We start from the raw sequence: 23,337 nt of genomic DNA, 5'->3' as shown, positions 1-23,337 counted from the left end.
TTCAACGCTCTTCTCACGTCGAATAAATGCAATCTCGATTCTAATGCATGAGACGCAACCGCACAGCACCAGCGGTTACTACACAGAGAGCCCAGGCACCGCACGCTGTGAGCGATAAAAATGCTTCAGGGAATTCCTTCTGGAAACTCAGGCCAAAATCAACTGCTTCCAACGCACAATTCACACTATGCAGCAAGCACACTGATCACAACTCCCTTTCAAGAATTTGCTGTTGGAGACTGACATTTTCCGCACTGTTTTGCTGAAAGAGGACACGTGCACACATAGGAGTGTGGGGCTGGCCTACCATCATTCTGAACACACACGCGAGAATACCATGGCAACAGTGGAACCCTGAGTAAAAACATGGCGGCCAGCACATGGTCAATGATACAGTTACGGAACCTGCCTTCAGATGTCGAAGTTTCCACTTACACGCTAGATCCCTGTTTTCTGGACACTCTGGTAAACAACCAAATTACTACGCAGACTACAAAAGTTTACGTTTTTGTGACTGTTTCCTAAATGTCACAAACCTAATATTTAAGGTTTCTCTCTCTCTCTCTCTCTCGTTTCCTTTCTGCAGTTCCTTTGGTGCACAATGAAAGCTCATTCATGAAGCCTGCCCGCGGTGCCAGGCTCCATCCCCAGCTGAGAGCTTGCAGGGCCAGGGGCCTCCTGTCCTTCACTGTCCCGGGCACAGAGAAGCTGTGGGGGTGGGGAACCTCCCAGTAAGGACTTCTAGGGGCCTCACAACCAGCGTCAGGACCCCTTCTTGCATAAGAGAAACCTTTTTTAACCCAGTATGATTCAGAAAGGAAAAGGCAGATATAATTAAAAGGGATTTAAAAAACCCCTGCTCAATAATTAACCTCTTCTGGTTTATTACATAGGATTAAAAAACACAAGCAGATTAACTTTACACGGTCAGAGTTATGTTACCAGGAATCCTCCTGTGTGTGTGTGAGTGGGTGCGCACGCACGCATGTGCTTGCATGCAAAGGGCCTGGGGAGGCTGACTTACTGTTTCGTAGAATTGCACCTGTTGCTCCAGGTACAGGCGGATGACGCTGTTGTAGTCATAGATCCGGTTACTATGGAAGTGATTCATCTCGGCTACAACCAAAACCAAAATATCAATCAGCCCCCAAACTTCCACAGACAGCGCCAGGTTGCTCTGCTCGGTATCATCTGGTTGGCTTCAGGGCAGGGCCAGTTCCTGACAAATCACTTTATAAAGAAGCTAGAAAACTCATCTGAAAATAATCTGAGCGCAAACAATACTCTCCAGCAGAGGGATGACTTTTGTTGACTTGCAGAGGAGATACTGTGAACCCAACACAATCCCCCACATGTGGACTTTGTTCTCCCAGAACAGATGGAGCAGGAGGCCGACGTGGTGGTCACTCTCTGCGGACGTCATCTGTGATGCAGGACCCAGCGAGGCACCCGGTGGGCCCTGGTCTGTTCCCTCTTGGGTTGGGTTTCTTTGGGTGCCCTTGAAAGGCTGTATGGGTGAGTGTGACGCAGGGGGACCCTCTTCTGTATGGAGCTTCGCTGCTGAGCATCAGGGCTCCCAGAACCCAACCTCTTACCAGGTGAGAGGATCTGGACACCTGTTCTTCAACTCTGCTGAATGTATCTATTCACAGAGGACTCCCTTACTGAATTTGTCTCTCGGGACTCGCCCCTAACCCCCCTATCACCAACTCAAGAGAGGCCCCATCACATCGCCACCTGCCTCTTCCCTCGTTCTGAGCACCTGGAAAGCCAGCTGCTGGCATATATTCCTATGAAAAGGGCACTGTTCTGAGTTTTCTATTATCTCAAGTTGTATGAAGCTTCTCATTTATCTGTTTGGAAAACTTCAAAGCCAAATCCCCCATGTCAAACCCTTCAGAAAGATCTTCACTCAGGTTTTCCCATTTCTGCCCCTACTTGTCTTAGTTCTGGAAAACTTGGTCCCTTTGTCCCACTCATTCCCTAGTCCTGAGGGCTGTTCCTTGGAAAAGTCTGCAAACATGCTTCCTTCTCTTCCCCGAGCACCACGTCTTCTTCAGGCCCAGAACTCTCAGACCACAGAGGCAGTGGTCTTCTGCGTGGGCCTTCTGACGTCTGCCCCCCAACCTCTCCCACCCTCTCCCTGAGTGGTGTACCCCCCTGACCCCCACCATCAAACCTTTTACTGGCTTCTTAATGCCCACAGCAAGTCTAGGCTCTTCTGGCCGGCTCTCAAGGACCCCCACCATCACCAACACTCATTCCCCAACAGCCTGTAAGTCGATCTTATTCCTGAAAGCCAATGAGAAATCCTGTCCCATATTTTGTGTGGTTTTGTTCAAACTAGAACATCATTCCCCTTTCTCCTTTGCCCATGCCTGTTCCGTCTGTCCACTGAAACAGGAAAAATCCGTTCACTGCTCCTGTGTGGTGGAAAGCACTCAAATATATAAAAACCATTTACTATCTTCTTTCTACTAACACTCAAATTCTGCCCAAAAATATGTCCAAGCTCCCTTTACATTCTACAGTCCCGGGGATAGAGGTTACAAACTGCTGGAAGCTGAACTTTGGGACCTAACACAGCATCATGATCGGAGCTAATATTAAGGGTTATAAAAGGATCTTCACTGCCTCTGAGAAATAATAAAGACGCACGGGTTTAATCAGGCTGTCATTCATGGCTCGATCAGGGAAAGGGGTTCATTTCCATTAACACTGGGATCCTGCAAACAACAGGCTTGGGAGGGGACCTGAAATCAGCTCTTATTTGCTTAGTTTCTCTCCAGCCAGGAAAAAAACACCTCCGCTGGGGAGAGGGACCATCTTCGCTGGCAGCGCACGAACCTTGCTCGGTCTTACCTTGCAATGCGTAAGACATGGTGCCAACTCGCTTCACCATGTTCTGTTTGTCCTGGGGGGTGATTTTACTAGTTGCGACCAGTTTATCACTTTCTTTCACTTTCTCTATTGCTCCCTGTGAAATACACATGCAACAGTGTTAATAAAACAACGCTCAGAGGATTAGTCATTCGTTTGTCATATAACAATGCCCACATCTTCTACAACTGACCAGCTACTGAACAAAAAAATGTTCCCACAAAGAAAGTAGGAAAGCGCCTAAATATAACTTCCTGCAAGTCACTTGGAAGCAAAAGGGTTGCTATTCTTGAAAAACAGAACTAAGCTAAAAATGGACAGTTTTATGCTACAACAGGATGAAAAGCAAACAGCACTCTATTTCCGTAATGTCTGAGCCCGTGCCGGGACGAGAGGAGCGCAGGGGACGGACGCAGGCATCGGGGGTTTAGAAGGTTGATGAGGGGCAGCCTCGTGCCTGCGCCCGGCTCTCTGTCTCTGTTCGGGGGCATGCTGGCCGCGGGTGCTGGAGCGCGCTGACCGGCAGCTTTACTTTGGTTTCCGGGAGGAGCGCTGCAGCAATTTCAAATCGATACTCAGGCAGAAGTAGGGATACAGCTGCCAAACGTTGCCCCCTCCAGTATCATCACAGTGCTCATCAGAGCAGTCTGCAAAGAAAAACTTTACACTCGTGCATACATCAGGCTCCATGCCCCAAACTCTGCTGCTGACATAGATCCCTACGACAAGCTAACTCTTCTGAGTTGGTTTTTTTAACTGAGATTTTAATTTTTGTTATATTTTTGTTATTCCCCCTCAGTTCTGCGGAGATGTAATTAACATACAGCACTGCATGAGTTTAAGGTGCACCACATAATCATCTGATGTCTGTATATACTGCAGAACGACGACCACTGTAACTGTTGCTGACAGCCATCACCTCACGCAGTTACAAGTTGGTTTGTTTTCTTCCTTTGTGATGAGAATTTTTAAGACCTACTCCCCCAGCAATCACTATCTCAGAGAGACCACTGCACTCCCAGGATCACCGCAGCATTACCCACAACAGCCACGATGTGGAAACACCTAAGTGTCCATCGATGTTCTGATCCTGACATTAAATTATCTGAAGTTGCACAAGGTTTCCCTTCCTGACACCTGGATTATTAAGCTGAATGCTAAAACGGCCACATGCCAGGGCTGTGAGGGTCACGGACTCAGCCTCTGTAGAGATTCTCCTAGTAAATCCAGGTGCATCACAGTATCCCAGAATACGACAGTTGATAAAATGCCCCTATTCTGAAATAGTATGTAGAGTTTGAAACAGAGAAAAAGGAACCAGAATTGAAATGTGAGGACACCCCAAAACATTTCAAAATTCAGTTTAAAAGTACCGTTATGGTGGGAATTATATAGTTTCCTTATTAGTACAAAAATATAAAATCGATGTTGACCATTTAAATTTTCATTAGGAAACCCTTCGTCAGGCCCAGGGGGACAGAATATCTTACTTCATCTCGACGGGGAAGGGTCTTTGAGGACTTGCCCAAGCAGCTGACAGGGGTCCCACGAGTAAGGGCAAGCAGGATTCCTAATCTTGTCTTGAATTTCAAACAGCATGATTATGTTGTTTGATACCTGACCCAAGTATAGGCATAAAGGAATATTTTTTTCACATTTTTGTTCCCTCAAAGTAATCTTTTTATAGACTCGAAGAAACTAGAAACTACCCATAGTCTAAACGTGTTATGGGACCTCACTATTTAAACAGCCCAAGCAGCTCCGGCCGGTTTCAGAAAGCTCCCCAACTCAGGGCCGTACTGAGCGACTGGGCCCGCTCAGTGGCCATGCGTCATGGCCCTGGCTCACCCATGTCATCTTGTCTGCACTTCTGGGATCAAGTTACCTTGTGGGCGCCGATAATATCAGGGAAGCAGCCAAGGAAACCTTTATATTCATGATTACATTCCATGAGGAAATGGAGATCTTTCTTTGGCTACAACGAGACACAGGTTGGTTATTACTGGCAGAGAAATCCAGAAAAGGGTCGTACTGGAGGACTGTATGAGCCAAGCCTCAGGTACGAGTTACTGTATATCAAGGGCTAAACATTCAGCCTAGTTTTCCTGAAAGAAAACAACCCCCAAGACTATTACATTCTCAATCGTAGATTGGAGAGAAAATGATAAAACATTAGATCATTTTTAGGCTGGTTGGTAAAATTAGTTATTTTGAGGTGGCTCAAAATATGATACAGTAGGGGAAAAAACTAGTTAATACTATTTATATACAAGCAAATAAGATGTAATCATTTAATGTCTAAGTTTTAGCAGAGAATATAAATTATTATTAAAAATCTGGTAGTCCTCACCCAATGTAAAAAAAAAAACAAACAAACCTGGTAGTCCTCTTAACTGGCAACTTAATATTTTTCAATTTTTCTGAATTACAATTTTTTTTTAAAAGATTTTATTTATTTATTTGACAGAGAGAGACACAGCGAGAGAGGGAACGCAAGCAGGGGGAGTTGGGAGAGGGAGAAGCAGGCCTCCCGCAGAGCAGGGAGCCCGATGTGGGGCTCGACCCCAGGACCCTGGGATCACGACCTGAGCTGAAGGCAGCCACTTAACGACTGAGCCACCCAGGCACCCCTGAATTATAATTTTTAATAGCTATGTTATGCACAGTTCTAAAAATTAATCTTTTTCTATAAGTAGTGGTAGTCAGTGACCAACATGAAGGTGTGTGCGCATGTGTGCACGTATTTCAAGAAGTCATCTGAGAAACTTTTCTTTAATGTAGGGATTTGAAACAACATTGATGCCTACTCCCCTTAAGGGAATTTATTATCTGTTTTCTGTAAAAAGAACTGGAATCGGACCACTGAAGGCCCCAATAAAAGCCACGTGGCTGGAACAGAGACCTGCCCCTTGCCTGGGCCCGCGTGGGTGCCTTCTCCATAGTGGCTGCTGAATCCTGAGAGCCTGCCATTTACCAGCCGAGTCAAGCAGGCCTCAGGCAGGGCAAGAGTCCAAATGGTGGCGTGAACGGTGCTCTTGCCCTAACATTCCAACCCCCTGATGACGGAGGATGGATCTGAGCCACCGACACTGGAAGGTACTCATTTAGATTTCTCGGTGATAAATGTATCCATCACTTTGGCTTACCCGAAGAAACACTATTACCATACACAGTGAACAAAGATAGAAAAGAAGAGGAGATCTATTTGCAAAGTTTGTTTTAAAATTGGTTAAAGAAACACGTGGGTCCAACAGCGTACAATCTGCACCAGGACTGGGACCGGTGGCCATGGGGGTACCTGTTCTGCTACGAGACCGGCAATTTCTTCGTAAGTCTTTCCTGCTTCCGTTATTGCAGCATTGAGATCGGTTTCGCCTGGAAATCAGTACAGCTACATCAGGGCTTGTGAGTATTTTCTCTTCGTTTATTTTACTTAAAAATTTTATTATGGCAAACACTACGCTTTTCAAAACTAGAGGACAGTGTAATGAGTCCCCATCTACCCATCACCTGGCTTCCCAATGAATAGCTCATGGCCAGTCTTTCTGCACCTGCACCATCCATCCCCTACCTCCCCCTTTTGCTGGCCACATTACAATGCACCCATAAATTCTATGTCAGAGATAAGCACTCTTTAAAAGGCAAGGACAATACCAACATCACACTGGAGAAATGAGAATTGCTCCTGTTGAATTATCTAGTCAGTGGGCAGCTCCCTGGATCTGGAATCGAGCTGGCTGCTTTCAGGACTCAGAGAAAGCCCACATGGCAGAGAGCTGAAGTGTTTCTTCAATCATTAGGTTCTTTCTCCTCCCTCCCTTTTTTCTCGCAAATTTCTTTTTGGGCCGTTGAAGAAACCAGGTATTTGCCTTGGTACCTGCAGCCTGGGTTTTGCTGACTGTGTCTGTGGTGATAACACAGTCCTCTGTTCCCTGTACCATCTAGATCTTTCCTTTTAGGAACGGTTTGCAAAGTGTTGCTCTTCTACTCCTATCACTCCTTTGATCTGAAGCACTTCTATAAAGAGGAACTCTCCTTTATCGACTACTTGGTTACCTTGAGGTATTGGAAGAGAAAAAGCACATTAAATGCTTCTTTCTCTTTACCATTTTCAGAATGAGTTGATCCTCTAACCATTCCCCAAAGGTAACAGATTAACTTTTTAAAAAAGTATCATTGCAAGTCTGGATTTACACATACTTGATAAGCTTCATTGCAGAGAAAGTATTATTTTCACTAATGCTCTTTGTATTTACTGGCCAGTGGAAGGCTTTTCAAATCAGCATCTGGGTTCTGCTAGGAGCTCTGGTTCATCTGGGAGGAACAGTGTTGAGAAATTTCCCTGTGGGGGGCGCCAGAGGTGCTTCTCGTGACTGGATTGGGTATTTCTAGGCCTTTTCAATGAACACAGCAAGGAAAAATATATTTTTTTTAAAAGAGGAAAACCATAATGAGCTCATATGGAGATTTCCAATTCAAATTTAGGACTTCAGGATTTTTCATAATGTATTTTAAAACTTTTGATTTTTGTTTAGTTCTTTCATTTAAAAAACTTAGTTCCTAAAAACAGTAACATAATTACGTATTTGCTTTACCCTACAATATGTAAAATAGTTTTAGAAGTTTTAGAATAACAATACCAATATTTTATTGCTAACTATATAATTACTGAAAACAAAAGATTTTTGAAGTCTTTTTGACTTTAAGGAATCTGCTACTAGGGATGTAGAATCATTGATATAATGTTTTACGGTGATGTGAAGTAATCCTTCTCTACGTGGTTATGCCTTCATCCTGATGTATCAAGTGATTTATTTTGCTTTTTAGGGATTTTTTTTTCTTTTACATTTTAAATTTGTTTTCTAATAATAAATGTAGAATAAATATAAATGTAAAACATCCCCATGGTTCCAAAGTAAAATCTGTAAAACTAGATAAAACCGGAGGTCTAGCTTCTACACCCGTTCCTCTTCTCCGCTCCAGATAACCATCTAAATATTTTTATCCATTATTTTTCCATGATAATCCATAAGAAGTGCTTCATGGATCTGCACAAAGGCCATGCGAATAGTCTCTGTGTTGTTCCAGTATCAGTTTCTGTACTCAGAGAGGGAGCATGGAAGGTTATATTTAACATAATCCGAAATATTCTTAGGAACCGGAATCCTCTGAATTACTGCAAGATCAAAGAGTGCAGCACTGCCCCACGTCACCAGCACGTCTGAGCAAAGGAAGACGTGATAAGACACAGCACTCAACTCTGCTGACCCTCATTTGCCTTGAAACGTGAAAAGCTAGTCTGTGGGCACTTGAGAAGTTCTTTGAAAACAAGATCTCTAGGAAGTTGAATGATATTCCCCGTAAAGCACATTACACTGAGTACTTTTAATACTTGACAAAGTGCCGTCTGCAATGTGAATACTTGATAACACACGGACTGATAGCTCTGAGCAGGGAAAACAGTAAGGAAGCCACGCCAAGTGAGGCATGGCTGGGAGGGATCACATGGGTGGGCGCTGCGGAGAAGGCACAGCATCTTCAGGGTCCTCTCCTACTCCACCTCCCCTCCAGGATGTCCTCATCCTGCCGGGGCCTCCCCCACAACCCCCCCACAGCCCTCTCTATCCTGCCTTTTTGCCAGGTTGCTCCGGGCTGAAGTTATACAGATAGAAAACTCCGGAGAGAAGCTGATCATTTGGAAGGTACGCAGATTCTACTGAAATTTACAGAACGAGAAATATATGGAAAGACTTATGTACAGTATAAAGCTACAAAGGACGTCTTTAGGACCCATTTCCCAGATTACCAACTGTTTTCTCCTCCCCCCTTTTCAAGACTTTTGGTTCAATTATCTGTCCCTCTATTAATATCACATTTAGTGAAGGGTGAGTGGTTTGTCTCTCCTGGCATTGACCCGGAGAACAAGGGAATTGCTGTTTACAAATTCTGTGTTCTAGCTCTGAATGGTTTTTAAGTTTTCTGACTTCAAGAAATGGAAGTCAAGTCTGGGTCCATGCTACTGGAAGGATCATTGTTAGGCTTACAATCTCACCTTGGAGCGGTTCCATTTCCAGTTAGCATGGGGACAACTGCCAAGACCCTTGCTCTCAATGTAATAATACCAAATAAACTAAACCATCATATTTCTCTGTAAAGTCACGGAAGCACTGTGGGAATGAAGAAACCCAAAGGAACTCAATTCAGAAAGGGCTGAGCCTCGCACCCTAGGCAAGCTGTCGGGTCTGGAGGCCGGGGGAGAGCGGAGGAAAAGGGCGCCTTCCACAGCAGAGGGACTTGGCTGGGACGGGAGGCTCTGCTCTGCTTTTACCAGATGCATGGGGGCTGGTATGAGGGACCAGAACCTGGGGGAGCCCCAAATGCAGAGCCAGTTCTCCCACAGGGGTTTTGTGCACTAAGGAGTGATGGCGGGAAGCGGGGGCAGGGCTGGAGGACAGAGAGCTCTTGGGGGGAGGCTTAAGGAAGGCAAGATTCAGGTGAGTTCTGACATGGGACACTGATCGGGGTCCAGCATCTTCAGAACACAAGCTCTCCACCCGTCAAGATACTAGAGAAGCACAAAGATGAGAGTGCTCTTGGAGTCCTGCCGGCACCTAAGCAATGGGGGTGGCCCTACACTTGGCTCCTCCGTCAACCCCCTGTGGCACCCTGGCCAGGAGGCTGATCGTTCCAGGTCTACGTTCCTCATCTCGAACATGAGGGGGCCAGATGAACTAATCCTCAGGGCTCCCATCCAATCTAAAAGTTGGGATTATAAGACACAATTCAGCCAGGACAAAAAGAAATATTCATATGTGGGAGCCCCAAATCTTCCATTCTGGTGGGAGACTCATTTCTTGTTCCTAAAAACGCTCAGACACTGACCTCCACAGACTGTCTTCCCTATCAGAATAAACACCATGGCCAAAGTACCAATTCTGCCATTTCTGTAAGTGATTGGACACATGTAAATTTAGTAAGTGCCACTCACCTGACAAATACTTTTACTTGCTACCTGCTCCACTGAGCAAACTAAGCAAAAGTAAACCAAAATAGAAAGGAGAACAGCTAGCTTGTTCTCACAAGTGCTGTCAATGTAAAAGTACAATGAATCCGAGACACCACAGGTAAGATGCACAGTATGGTACGTAAGACGCCCCATACACAGCTGAGAATAATTCTAGGTCACGCAGAGACCTAAGGCAACGAGAATTTGTTACTTAGTCAAAATGTTCCCTCCAAACGGCCTTGACAAATTCCGGCCTTTGTAACAGGAGGACCTGACTTCTGAGGTTGGAAGAGACATGAAAGCAAGGGCAGAGGGTGACTTATCATAGCTGCCTGTTCCAGGGCAACACAAGAGCGGTCTCTGAGCGCAAAGAAAGGCTAAGAAGCTAGCAAGAAACACAGAGCACAACCACGCTCCACTTTTCTCAAAAGTAGTTAAGGTGAGGGTACAGAAGTACTGAGTGGGGCAGCCTAGCCGGCTGAAGTGTCGGTGACAAAGGTCCCTAGCTGCAGAGTTTCTGTGTGCTTCCAAGAGCCCGGGGGGTGGCTGGTCCGCACAAGACACTAAGGGCCCGAAGGATAAATAAATACAGCCGTACCTTGATAACCACTGGAACTAAACACTGTCGCTAAACTCTGCAAGGCCTTTCCTATCTTCTGATATTCCTTGGGTAACGCTGAAAGAGAAAGAAGAAGACATTGTTAACTAGTCCTCTGAGCAAACAGGAATGGGATTGGACTATTTCCTGAAAGTGATTACTTTTGTCATAAAAGAAATTGGAAGTGACTCAAAAGAGTCTATATTCTTTAATAAAATCACTGGCTTTTTTAAATTCATGATTTTTTTCAAAGAAATTTATTAACTGATTGTTCAGTTCGTGGCCGGATGCTCTCATTCCGAACTACCACCCTGGCCCCACATCCTCACTCACGGCGTTAAGTTGAAGCGCCTGGGAGCTCATCTGGAAGAGGGTTTCTAGTTGACCAAGCACTTGCACCGAGTCCTAGGTGATCACCAGGACAACCCCTCTACCGCGTGCAGACACACCATCTCCATTCCGTGGGTTAGGAAAATAAGGCTCAGCTAAGTAAACTGACTTGCCCAGGGTCGCATGGCTAATAAATGGTGGATGTGGCACTTGTGATTCCAAACGCCTTGCTTTCCCCACTGTTAGGTACGCATCAATGATTATTTGCAAAACTGAAGGCAACAAGGTGTGGAGAAAAATATGGCAGAAGGACTCAACAGGACCAGGGAGGAGGGATCTGAGCTTTCTCAACTGTGTAACATGATTAACGAAATGATCTCTGCGGGCCCTTCTAGCTTTCAAAGAACATACAGATTTCAATGCTTTACTATTATTATGGTCTCATAAGAGCTTAATTATTAAGCTCTTAATTATCAATTAAAATTAATTATTTTACAATGAAATCACTAACAGAAGCGTCACTCCCCTTTTTATTCATGAGTTGACTCCCTGTGACCAAAGGAGGGCGGTGCGTTTTGTTTTCTAATGCTGCATTTGTGTACTTTCCCATTTCAGGCCTAATTAGTGCTATATTTAGGATATGGCATCGTATTTCCGTGCCATGAGAATGGAGCAACTGTTCTCGAGCACGAACGGATGGCCCGCCGCCGCGAGTGGTTTTGTTGATGTCGAGTATTATGTGAATGGTAGAGGATCATTCAGTGAGAAGCAGGACCTTTTTTTTCCGCAAAGGGCCAGACAGTAAATATTTCAGGCTTTGTGGGACCACAGGTTTCTTTAAAATTGAAAGTACTTGACTCTGCCACTGTAACAGCAAAGCAGCCACAGGTAATCCGTACAGAAGTGGGCCTGGCTGTGTTCCACTTTATAAAAACAGACAGCAGGCCAGATCTGGCCTCCAGGCCACAGTCTGCCAACTCCTGATAAGGCTTAGTTTCAGGTCTGGATTTAATGGATCTTAATATTGCTATTAACTGTGCTCTATCTTTTTTTTTTTTTAAAGATTTTATTTATTTATTTGACAGAGAGAGATACAGTGAGAGGGAACACAAGTAGGGGGAGTGGGAGAGGGAGAAGCAAGCTTCCCACCGAGCAGGGAGCCCGATGCGGGGCTCGATCCCAGGACCTTGGGATCATGACCTGAGCCGAAGGCAGACGCCCAACTGACTGAGCCACCCAGGCGCCCCCACATTGTTTCTTACTCATTAAAATTATTTTTTGACTTCAAATTTTATTTTTTCCCTTCTTTAGAAGAAAAATATCATTTGTTAATAAATCTTTACAAAACAGATAATTAAATTCCTTCCTATGCTGAGTATCACAGTTTAAAAGTGGGTATGTATTAGCTTTATTATTCAAAGTAGAAGCCACTTTTAAGAGAAAAACAAAATAAAACTGAATACAACCAGTATTCTTGTAGGGTGTACGAGTTGAAGGCCGGAAAATTCTTAGATACCAGCCTTATGGCTAGCCTACTAGCCTTCATATGAGGTTAGGTTACTGAGTCAGGGACTCACAGCACCACTTTCTGGGTAACTAGAGCTCAGTTTTCTCTCTGGGACTCAGGCGGCTGAGCTGGTGATAAGGACGGGACGGGTGGACAGGGGAGAAAACTCCTGAGCGTCTCTGGCCCTCGAAGACCATGTGAACAGAACCGCAGTGGTGACCTGTCCTCCGAGGCCCACCTCCGAGGTGGGAGGGCAGTTGGCTGGTGTGACCCCCATGGCTGGCAGTGACAGTTTCCTTGCCTGGACTACGTGACGTGAGGGGCCAGGGAATACAGGACAACATAGGTCAGCAGAATGACAGTCTAGACACAAAGGGAAGGGGGGATTGGGGTGGGGGTGGGGATAAGAAGTCCTCGAGGACATGGAAAGAGCAGGTAGAAGCCATGGCTGGCAGGGCCCCCCAGGCTCACATTGCCCCTAGTCTGACCCAGCTCATGCTTTCCACAGCCAACTATCCTGGCCTTTCCTAAAAGTTAGGGCTGTAATGGGCACCTGGGTGGCTCAGTTGGTTAAGTGTCTGCCTTTGGCTCAGGTCATGATCCCAAGGTACCAGGATCGAGCCCCGCATTGGGCTCCCTGCTCAGCTGCATCTCCCTCTGCCTGCCTCTCTCCCTGCTTGTGATCTCTGTCCAATAAATAAATAAAATCTTAAAAAAAAAAAATTAGGGCTGTAGCAAATACAGATGGTCCCTGACTTAACAATCTGACTTCATGATGGTGCCAGAGCAATATGCATTCACTAGGAACCGTACTTGGAATTTTGAATTTGGTTCCTGTCCCGAGCTTATGATCTGTGGGAGGACCCTGTCCGTGATGCTGGGCAGCGGCAGCCTCACCCGCCGGCGACCACGGGGGTCAGCGACCAGCACACTGACAACCACTCTGCACCCGGACAGCCATTCTGTTGATCTTCCCTTTCAGTACGGCACAAGATGTTCAACACTTTACTATAAAACAGGCCCTGTGTGAGATGATTTTGCCCAAGGGCAGGCTGGCCAGGCTAAGCTGTGGTGTTTGGGAGGTTAGGTGTATTGAACGCATTTTCGACTTAGGCTATTTTCCACTTAGGATGGGCTTATCGGGATGCAACCCCATCGTAAGTTGAGGAAGATTCTGTATACAACATCTTACTTACCAAATGGATAAAGCCTAAAAAGTACAATCATGAGATTAAAAATAACAAGTACTCTCTACACATGCAGAAAAGATTAATGGTCCGTAGATTACAAACCCCAAATAACTAGAAACACTTAAGGGAACACGGTGTTTTATGCAAGTTCTTGAACTGGCTTTGCTGGAGTCGATTCTCTGCTGTCTGAGTAGGGCTGACAAGTGAGGTTGCCACCGGGCTGTGGGTATGACATTCCTTCAGTTCACTAAGGCACCTGCGTCTGAGCGCACGGCTCCTCAGTGCGGTGAAGGCCACAGACCGAGCGTGCACCGCCACGACCAGGGCCCAGAGCTGGCGTGAGGACGGCACTTACGTCCCGTGCACCGTTTCCAGTGCTCCTGTCCTACTGTCAGCAGCTCCTTCACGCCGTCGTCCATGGCTCTGGTGAATTTACCAACGGCGTCGCACTTCTGTTCTCTGTGGGGCAAAACACAAGAAGGCATGTCCTTGACTCTTCTACCAAATGGTCAGTGTGACGAGGAGGAGGAGAAAAATCAACACGGTCGGGGAAGACTCCCGCCGAACGTAACCGCGGGTACTTGTTTTCTTGCATTGTAACAACTGCTCTTTAACCAGGCTTGATTCGGATTTTTAGAGAAGGGGCGCCTGGGTGGCTCAGTCGGTAAAGCAGCTGCCTTCAGCTCAGGTCATGATTCTGGGGTCCTGGGATCAAGCCCCCCTTCGGGCTCCCTGCTCAGCGGGGAGCCTGCTTCTCCCTCTCCCTCTGCCTGCCGCTCATGTTCACTCTCTCTCTCACATAAATAAAATCTTTAAAAAAACCAACAGATTTTTAAAGAATGACTTAAAAATCTGCCATTTAAATTTTAACTCCTTCCCTTCCCCTCTCAATTCCCTGTGACTTTTAACTAAAATTATTCTAAAGTATATAAAATCATGATTTCTTGAACATATGATTGAGTGGAATTCTATCAGTGGAGGTACTGAGTGGGTCTTCATGCATTCCAGCAAGTACTTTAGCGAACCGAAGGTAACCTGGACACAACCAGGTAAGTGATACTGAACATCTCAGTTCTTAGAGGATGTAAAAAGTACCAACCTGAAAAACTCATCCCAGTATCATGTTAAATAAACAAAAACAAAAACAAAAACAGATTAGAAGACAGAATGCACAGTGTGAGGTCTTTCCTTTTTAAACAATTTTTCCCTGAGATACATATGTGCAGAGGACGTTTCAGAAGACTACAGACCTAGGCCAACGCATTAACATTGATTTTTCTCTCTGGGTAGTTGCAAGATTGTGTTTTTCTTTTTTCTTCTCTTCTTACGTTTGGTAACACGTAAGTGATAATTTTATAAAAAAAAACTTCTTAAAAAAAACCAAACAAAACCCCCAAGATTTCTTGATAGCCTTTACATAGAAAAGGAACTACTTGATTTTCAACCAACCTACATTTCAAAAAATTACATAATTAAAAACAACAAATTGAAAAACAGCACAAAAAAGCAGGTTAGAGATTTGCTTCCTTCAAGGCGATGTTCAGAGACTTCTGCCTTGTTGACTGTTACGTGGGTGTGCGCTGGCCCTGGGCTACTTTGTCTTACCGTGCTGTATTAGATACGACTAGAAATTTCCATGTCAGCTAAGAAACCACGGACTTCAAGGTAAAAAGGAAGCAGACTTTGATGCTATGGCTAGAAAGACCATGCTTTCCCGTGCAAGCGAAGTCTTCCTGGTCACCTGACCGTGGCCCCCACGCGATCACGGTCGCACCCTGCACTGTGGCTGCGGCCTGCACGCACGGGAGGGGGACACGGGCTGGGAAGAAGGCAGGTGTGACAAGAGCTCTCACATTTCTAGTAAGTCCAAGTCAGGCGCCTCTGGTTCCATGGTGGAAAATATCATAACTCCCACCAGCTCATCTTTCTCAGCCTTCCTCTTTCCACTTTTCCATTCCTGCAAATAAGAACATTATAATGTCACAGTGGAGAGCGGAGTCAAACTGGTCTTTCAAACTCCCTAGTGCAATCGGCTCACTGACTGACTAGCTCTGATTTTTGGCAGCAGCTCCCACGCCATCACCCTCTGCACCGTGGGGTGTCTGCACGTCCCAGTGTAATGTCAGTACACGGACAGTGCCGACGTGCAGAGTGGTCCCTGGGAGCCCGAGTCCCTTTGGGGGGAGGTAATTCCATCCCGTTGCTCTCCCAGCGCACGGCGACGTTAACACAGCGAGCTCAGCACCCCTGGGAGTCCCGACCAAGTGCCTCAAAGTTTAGGTTAAATGGTTTTCTTAAAAAGACGAAAGCTTTCCTAAAACACAAGACAGGAGCCAGTGATATGCGCTACTGAAAAAAAAAACAAAACGTATTTTTGCAAGATCTACCTATATAGATCCATCCATCCACAGAAAAGTGCCCCAACAACAGTGCACAGCAACCAGTTCTCACAACTTGATATATGGGGAACTACCCCAAGGCCGAGGGAAAAAAGCAAGCACTCCAGAAGCCCCCTCCTGCCCCTTCCCAATCACCTCCCCTTCCCTCCCGCACCGAGGTGACCAGGATCCGCTCTTTAATGTTGCCCAGTTCCTCACATTCCTTTCAAGTCTCATCGTCTAAGCACATGTCCCTCATCTGGGTCTGCTAGTTTTTCTGAACAAAGGCCACTCTCCGCGTACTCTCTTGTGTCTGGCTTCTTGGGCTCAGGCTGTGCTCAGGAGCTATGGCCACAGTGCCGTCAGGCTGCCGTCCGTGGATTCCACCGTGGCACAACGTTCCACTGTGTGCATTCCCCCCCGTTTATTCATTCATCCTGCTACTGGGATCCCTCCAGGCCCCGCCAGGTGACGAGTACAGCTGCTATGTACGCGACTCCTGGTGCACGCGTGCACCCTTTTGCCAGGTGTGTGCTTGGGTGGAAAACGTTCAGCTGTAGCAGGTAATGCCAGGTGGTTTTCCAAACTGGTCTTACCCATTTCACACCCACCAGCAGTGCCTGAAAGCTCCTCAGCCCACCAAGAGCTTGGTTTGGTCAGTCTTTCTAATGTCAGCCATTCCGGCAGGTGCACAGTGGCATTCACTGTAGTTTTAATTTGCATTTGCTTGATGACTAATGAGGTAATGAGGTTAAGTAGTTTGCTACATATCTGTTGATGACTGAGACACTTTGTTTCGTGAGGTACCTTACACCAAATCTCCTTTTCTACTGGGTTATCTTTCTTATGGATTTGTATGGGTTTTCATATATTCCAAAATGCAGCCCTTTGTTGGTTATTGTATGTTCAGATCTTTAGCTTGCTTTTCACTTTTAAAGGCTTTCTTTGATACACAGCAGTTCTTAGTTTTAATGTAGTCTAATTTATCACCCTCTTCCTGTGTGACTAGTCATTTTCGTGTCATATTTCAGAAATCCTTCCCTACCTTAGGGGTATGAAGATATTCCCCTATGTAACCTTCTTGAAGCTTTATTATGCTGCCTTTCACATTAGACCTTCAAACCACCTGGAACTGATTTTTTAAAAAAAAAAAACTTTATACAACAGAAACGTTCAACCACGTATAAAAGTACAGAGAAAAGTCTAACCCCCACCCAGACTCAGCTGCAACATGTATCAACATTTTGCCAGTCTTGGTTTTTCTATTCTCTTCCATTCTACCTTTTATTTTCTTCTTGCTGATTTTATTGGAAGTCCCAGACATAGTATCATTTCACCTATAAATACCTTTAATAGACAGGGCCACGATTCCGGTGTCATCCCTAACAAAATCAACAGTAGACTGTCGTGAGGTGGTGACCAAATCTCATTTTTCCTCAATGACCCCATCCAGTTGATCCGGCACCATTGACTGGAAAGACTGTCCTATCTCCACTGTTCTTGGCACCATCTTTGCCATGAATCAAGCATCCAACTCTATTCTGTTCCATGGTCTATCCTTATGCCAATACCATGCTTTTAAAATTATTTTAGCTTTGTAATGAGTCTTAATATCCAATAAAGCCCCCCTCCCACGTCATTCTTTTTCAAGAGTACTTTGGCTATTCTTAGTGCTTTGATTTTCCACATGTATAGCATCTCTTCTGCTTGTGAATCCATGAAACAGCATTGGAACACTTAGCCAGGTTTTATTTCTCTCAAACATGTTTCATAGTTTTTTACGTAGAGTTTTTCTGTACATTTTCTTATACTATTCCTAGATATATTTTTATGCTATTCTGATAGTTTTTTTTAGACTTTCATTTTGTTTTCATTTATTGCTGGTATGTAAATATGTAATGTCTTATATCCAGCTATCGTACTAACCACTTATTTCTAGTAACAGAAAACTTACTATGTCCATCCATCTACACAAGCTACTTCTGGCCAAAGAATCCCAGTTTTTAGTGATTATCTAGTTTTACACAGTCATTTAGCAGGTGAGGAAACTATGACCCAGAGATTCAATGCCGTGGCCAAGATCACAGTAGGAGCTAGAAGCAGAGCCCTGACTCCAAGTTCTTTCTTTTTCCTATTGTATCAAATCCACCCAAACCCCAGTGTCTAGATGTATTAGTATTTTTAATAATAATATTCTGTGTAAGACACAATCTTTAGAAGTGCTTTCTAAATCAAATCTTTGGAAAATCAGGACTTTTGTTAAAGGCAACAAACTTGGGAGGGGATTCCATGTAGTTTACAAAGTAACTCACTCAAAGTACCTAGTTTCACCACTATATGGTTACAGGGCATACTATGGCTGAACATTACATCTCACCAGAGAAATCAGTTTTCCAGGGCACCTTGCAAGGCCAGAGCTACGATCTAGACAAAAAATGCTGAAGCACCTCCCTGTTTCCTAGCTCCTGGCCTGGTTACATGCAACCCACTCAAATGAGCCTGCCAATTCTAGAAATAAGCAGCAACTGAGAATAAGGCCCAAATATTTTATACTACATTACGTGTACACCTATGTCTGTAAGCATACACAGAGCCAGATTATTTATACTTATTATAAATGTGTTCACATTAACAAGGGAAAAGTACTACAAAGCAGTTTAGCAAGTAAATCTGTCTGAAAGTTCCAACAAAGTATTTAATATGCTAGTATTTGATTAGACATGAAAATAATCTCATGACTTTTTTTCTAGGATTCTAACTTATTTTGTATCTGCTGTTGGCATCTGAGCTAACTTACGCTTTTATTCTTTGCACTGTTTTCTAAGATATGTAATATTTGTTATGAGAGAAGTATGGAGAAACCATCTTTACAGGATAAAAAGATACACTATAGAGTAAAAGCTTACTGAGAGAGAGAGAAAACTATTTCCAAAGCAGACAATAATGAGATGTCAAACAGCCAATGTTTTCTTGATTCTCAACAAAGAACACGTGGCCATTGGCAGAATGACTATCCACGGGGACAAAGACAGACCAGCATTTACTCTGGACATGCAACTATAGTTCTGGAAAAAATGACTCAGTTTTGAGAAGGATGGTCCACTTCTGAATCTACTTTTCTTTTCATGATGTTACCACACCGCAAGGTCAAAAGAGGATTTTTTGTTGTTGTTGTTACGTTAATCACCACCTGGGTGGCTCAGTTATTAAGCATCTGCCTTCGGCTCAGGTCATGGTCCCAGGGTCCTGGGATCGAGCCCCGCATCAGGCTCCCTGCTCAGCGGGAAGCCTGCTTCTCTCTCTCCCACTCCCCCTGCTTGTGTTCCTTCTCTCGCTTTGTCTCTCTCTGCCAAATAAATAAAATCTTTAAGAAAAAAAAAAAAAAAGGATCTCAAGAAATCATTCACTCTATTTCCCTCACTTCATATGGATAATATCCTGGATCCAGTTTGGGTATTTTTAAAAGCATCTAGGGAAAAAAATTCCTCACACTATCACATCATTCACTTCCTACCAACTCTGGGCCAATCCATTCCCAATTTATGGAAAACCATTCTGGCAAGCATTCTTCCACATAGCGTGACTTATTTCCTACGGTGAAGACCTAGGTTTCTGTCCCCTCTTTGTCTTTGGAGGAAATGAGAAATAGCTAACTGACATAATTTTAACTTTCAGACATAAAATTGATGTGAATGTGACAATTCTCAATATGACCTAAGACTATCATAATAACAGGTCCTACCTTTTCATCTCGGAAATTTAGAAATTGCTGGAAAAGCTCACTTTCTGAGATTACTGGGTGACGACACATCCTGGTCATCCACGCCTGGAGCCTCTCCATGCGCATTTTGATAAACTCTTCTTCGAAGCGACCTGCAAGGGGCACAGCAAGAGTGATGCAGACTGCAGTGTAAAGCGAGTTACCGTCATCACAAAGGAAAAGCCGTTTGTATCTACGGGTACTTGGTAGAACATTATTTAGTAAAAGGTAAAGACCATGGTAATTTCTCACTAACCTAAAAACCAGCTGTAACACAGCAAATGCTCAGAGAGACACAGGAAAGATACAACAGACACTTTATAAGAATGAGATTCTGATTTAACAAATTAACAAGCTTTTTAATTGTGACAAGAAAAAGCACAGCCACAAAGTGCGATTTTCTTCAAGGATCCCTAAGTATTCAACGAATTCAAAAGCAAATCTTATCTTGGTATGAAAAATTTTGATAAACTAAGACTATGCCCATTCTGTGTGACCATATGAAGCCTTATGGGGCAAGAAAGGGGGCAAGAAAATGGAATTTAATAAATAATTCTTACAAAGGGCATAAAATTTCTATATTTATAAAAATGTGTCCTAATGCAATATAATCTCAGATACACAAACTTAAACTTAGTATTTATGAAAAGTAACTCAGAATGACTGAGTTCTTTATTCCGTTTGGTTTTTTAAATTACTTAAGCCAAAAATAGAAAAAGCCATTTTCCATTAATGCGGTAGTAAAAGCTACCATCTCAGAGCTTATGACCATTCTAAAAGATAGCTTAATGAGTGATATTTCTGTTTTAAGAGCAGAAAATCAGCTTAACAAGCCTGACATACCAGTCATCAAGTGAACACTGGACATTTTTATAAGCCTCCCAAACAAAACCACTATTAGTTAAAAGGCTTCTGGAGATGAAAGTTCCAGGTACAGTCGAGTGAGGCAATCAGCTATTCCCATCCCCCCAAAACAATTATAAAGCTGGACAGAAGCCACCAAAAATAAGTGTTTTGGAAATCAACCAAAGGCAAAGAGCCATCTGAGAAGTGTTTATATTTGCAAAACGGCTGAACTTTATGCAAGAAGCGTGGAAATCTGCAGCATGGAAATGTCTGGCATGGGGCTGCTCCTGTCTCCCCCAGTGCCCCTCGGCCTCCCCACCCTCTCCTTGGTGGACATGGAAGGTCTGCCCATATAGGACAGGCTGTGAAGACCGGCCACTGCAGGTCCCCTAGTGAGGTAAGAGGCTGGCCTGACCTGGAGCAGGGGGACATGCCCGTGCTCGGTGGTGGCGGCAGGGACAATCCAGAGGCTGGGGAACAGAAAGGGCCAACGGCTCCACTAGCCAAGATTGCCTGGTTGGGCCAAGCATATTCCAGGCTGAGGCTGTGTGCAGAAACAGTGGAGTCCAGATGGGATCCAAGCCAGCCACATACCCCTGGCCAACTCTGTGGCTGCACACACTTGTAAAGGAGACACAAAAAGGCTTACAAAAAAGTAAAAGCCAGGACAGCCAACTTGAAAATTATCTGAGCTTTGAATGCAGCCTCCTACCCACACAGACATCCATCAGCAGAGGACAGAAGCCTTAGTGGCTTGAGGCAGGCTTACCACAAATCTACACAGACACAACGGTGAACCCCAGGAAGCCAAACTTAAAAAAAAACACAAAAATAACTGAACTTCAGGGGAGAGAGATTTCAGAGCCTAAGCAAGTTACTTACCAAACAAATACAGGAGAAACAACAACCTTCAGAGAGGAAAAATTAGAATCGAGAATTGCTAAAATATATTCTTAAACTGTTCAGTTTTCAACAAAAAATTAATTAAGAGAGTGCAAAGATATAACAAGGTATGACCCATATCAACAAAAAAGGAGTCAATAGGAACTGTCCCTTAATGTTTCTGGATGCTGAATTTCGCACACAAAGCAGCTTCTAGAAATACATTCAAAGAACTAAAGGAAGTCATGTTTAAAAATGTAAAGAGAAACATGACATGGAATCAAAACAAAGATTCTCAAGAAAAAGAACTTATAAAAAATTAAAATGAAAAGTTTGGAGTTGAAAATACAATAACTGAAATTAAGAATTCACTATAGGGGCTCAAATGCAGATTCAAGATGGCAGAAGAAAGAATCTGGGAATCTGCAGATTAATAGAAGTTATCTAATCTGAAGCATAGAGAGAAAAAAAAATGGAAGCACAATGAACAGGGCCTCAGAAAACATACAGCACACCAAGATACCGGTAATGGGAATCCCCAAAGGAGAAGAGAGAAGAAAATTTATCTGCAGTAGTAACAGGGGAAAGTTTCCCAAATTTGATGGAAAACTTTAAACAAACCTGGCTAGGATAAATATGAAGATAACCACACCACGATACAGCAGAATCAAACTGCTGAAAGACAGAAACAAAATCTTGGCAGCAGCAAGTGAAAAATGCCTCACGATTTTTGGGTGGGTGGGTGGGTGTGTGGGTGTGTGTGAATCTGACACAATGGAGATCAGAAGCAATGGAAAGACAAATTCATCATGCTGAAAGGAAAACTGTCAGCCATGAATTCTACAACCAGTACCCCTATCCTTCAGAAATAAAGGCAAAACAAAGACATTCCCAGATAAACAAAGATGAGAGAATTAACCAATAGCAGACCTGTATTAAAGAAATATTAGAGGAAGTCCTTCAGGCTAAAAAAATACTGCCTCCGGCTAAAAGGAAATTACCCAAATTTACAGAGAGAAATGAACAGCAGCAGAAATACATGGATTAACATAAAAGATGCATTTTTTCCTAATTTCTTCTCTTAATTTCCTTTAAAGACAAGATTGTAGAAAGCAATAATTATCATACTGTATTGTTCAATTTATAACAGATATAGATATAAAATATATGATGACAGGAGCATAAAAAGAGAGAGGGAAACAGAGCTATACTGGAGAAAAGTTTCTATGAATTTTACCGTAATTGAGTATTAATATGAAGTGCACTGTAACATTATAGAAAGATGCATATTGTATCCACTGAGGCAACAACTAAGAAAATAATTTTTAAAATTTAGTGGAAAAATGAGAGGAATTAAAACAGCACATCAGAAAATATTTAACACAAAAGAAAGGCAGTAAAGGAGGAATGGAACAAACAAGACACATAGAAAATATCAAAATGGCAAATGTAAACCTAACTGGGTCAATAATTAGTAAATATGAATGGTCCAAAAACTCTAATCAAAATGTAGAGGTTTCCCGACCTGATAAAAAAGCAAGCTCCAACAATGTTGTCAACAAGAGATACAGATTCAAAGACACTAACAGCCTGAAAGTAAAAGATGGGAAAAGATAAGCCTTGCACACAGTAACCATAAGAGAACTGGAGGAACTATATTAATATCAGACAAAATAGATTTTAACACAGGAAATTTCACTAGAGACAAGAGGACACATTTCATAATTACAAAAGAGTCACTACATCAGGAAGATATAACAATTACAAACTGTATGTATACCAATCAAAGTCCCAACATGATTATTTATAGATATCCACAAACTAACTCAAATGAATATGGAAAGGCAAATGAAAAATAGTCCAGAACTGTTTTGAAAAAGAACCAAGTTGGAGGATTTATACTACCCGATTTAAAGATTTACTAATTAAGACAGTGTGGTATTAGCATAAGGATGGACAC

At 43.6% G+C, this 23,337-nt stretch overlaps 1 protein-coding gene across 1 annotated transcript in view; it reads right to left on the bottom strand.

Annotated features, from left to right (window-relative positions):
* Window positions 1-23,337, bottom strand: part of LOC118001925 (sorting nexin-9) — a 61,276-nt gene that overhangs the window by 2,439 nt on the left and 35,500 nt on the right. Inside the window, exons 12-19 of the mRNA XM_034992110.1 lie at window positions 19,632-19,762; window positions 15,365-15,468; window positions 13,867-13,970; window positions 10,485-10,562; window positions 6,179-6,255; window positions 4,766-4,855; window positions 2,863-2,977; window positions 1,025-1,116 (exon numbers count right to left, since the gene is read on the bottom strand). Coding sequence (XP_034848001.1) covers window positions 1,025-1,116; window positions 2,863-2,977; window positions 4,766-4,855; window positions 6,179-6,255; window positions 10,485-10,562; window positions 13,867-13,970; window positions 15,365-15,468; window positions 19,632-19,762 — 791 coding nt within the window. The remainder of the gene's footprint in view (window positions 1-1,024; window positions 1,117-2,862; window positions 2,978-4,765; window positions 4,856-6,178; window positions 6,256-10,484; window positions 10,563-13,866; window positions 13,971-15,364; window positions 15,469-19,631; window positions 19,763-23,337) is intronic.

Source organism: Mirounga leonina, unplaced genomic scaffold, assembly GCF_011800145.1.
Source record: "Mirounga leonina isolate KUSES-001 unplaced genomic scaffold, KU_Mleo_1.0 Mir_55, whole genome shotgun sequence".
Classification (NCBI taxonomy): domain Eukaryota; kingdom Metazoa; phylum Chordata; class Mammalia; order Carnivora; family Phocidae; genus Mirounga; species Mirounga leonina.
The sequence above is the reverse complement of the archived record's forward strand: the minus strand, read 5'-3'. Positions and strand labels throughout refer to the sequence as shown.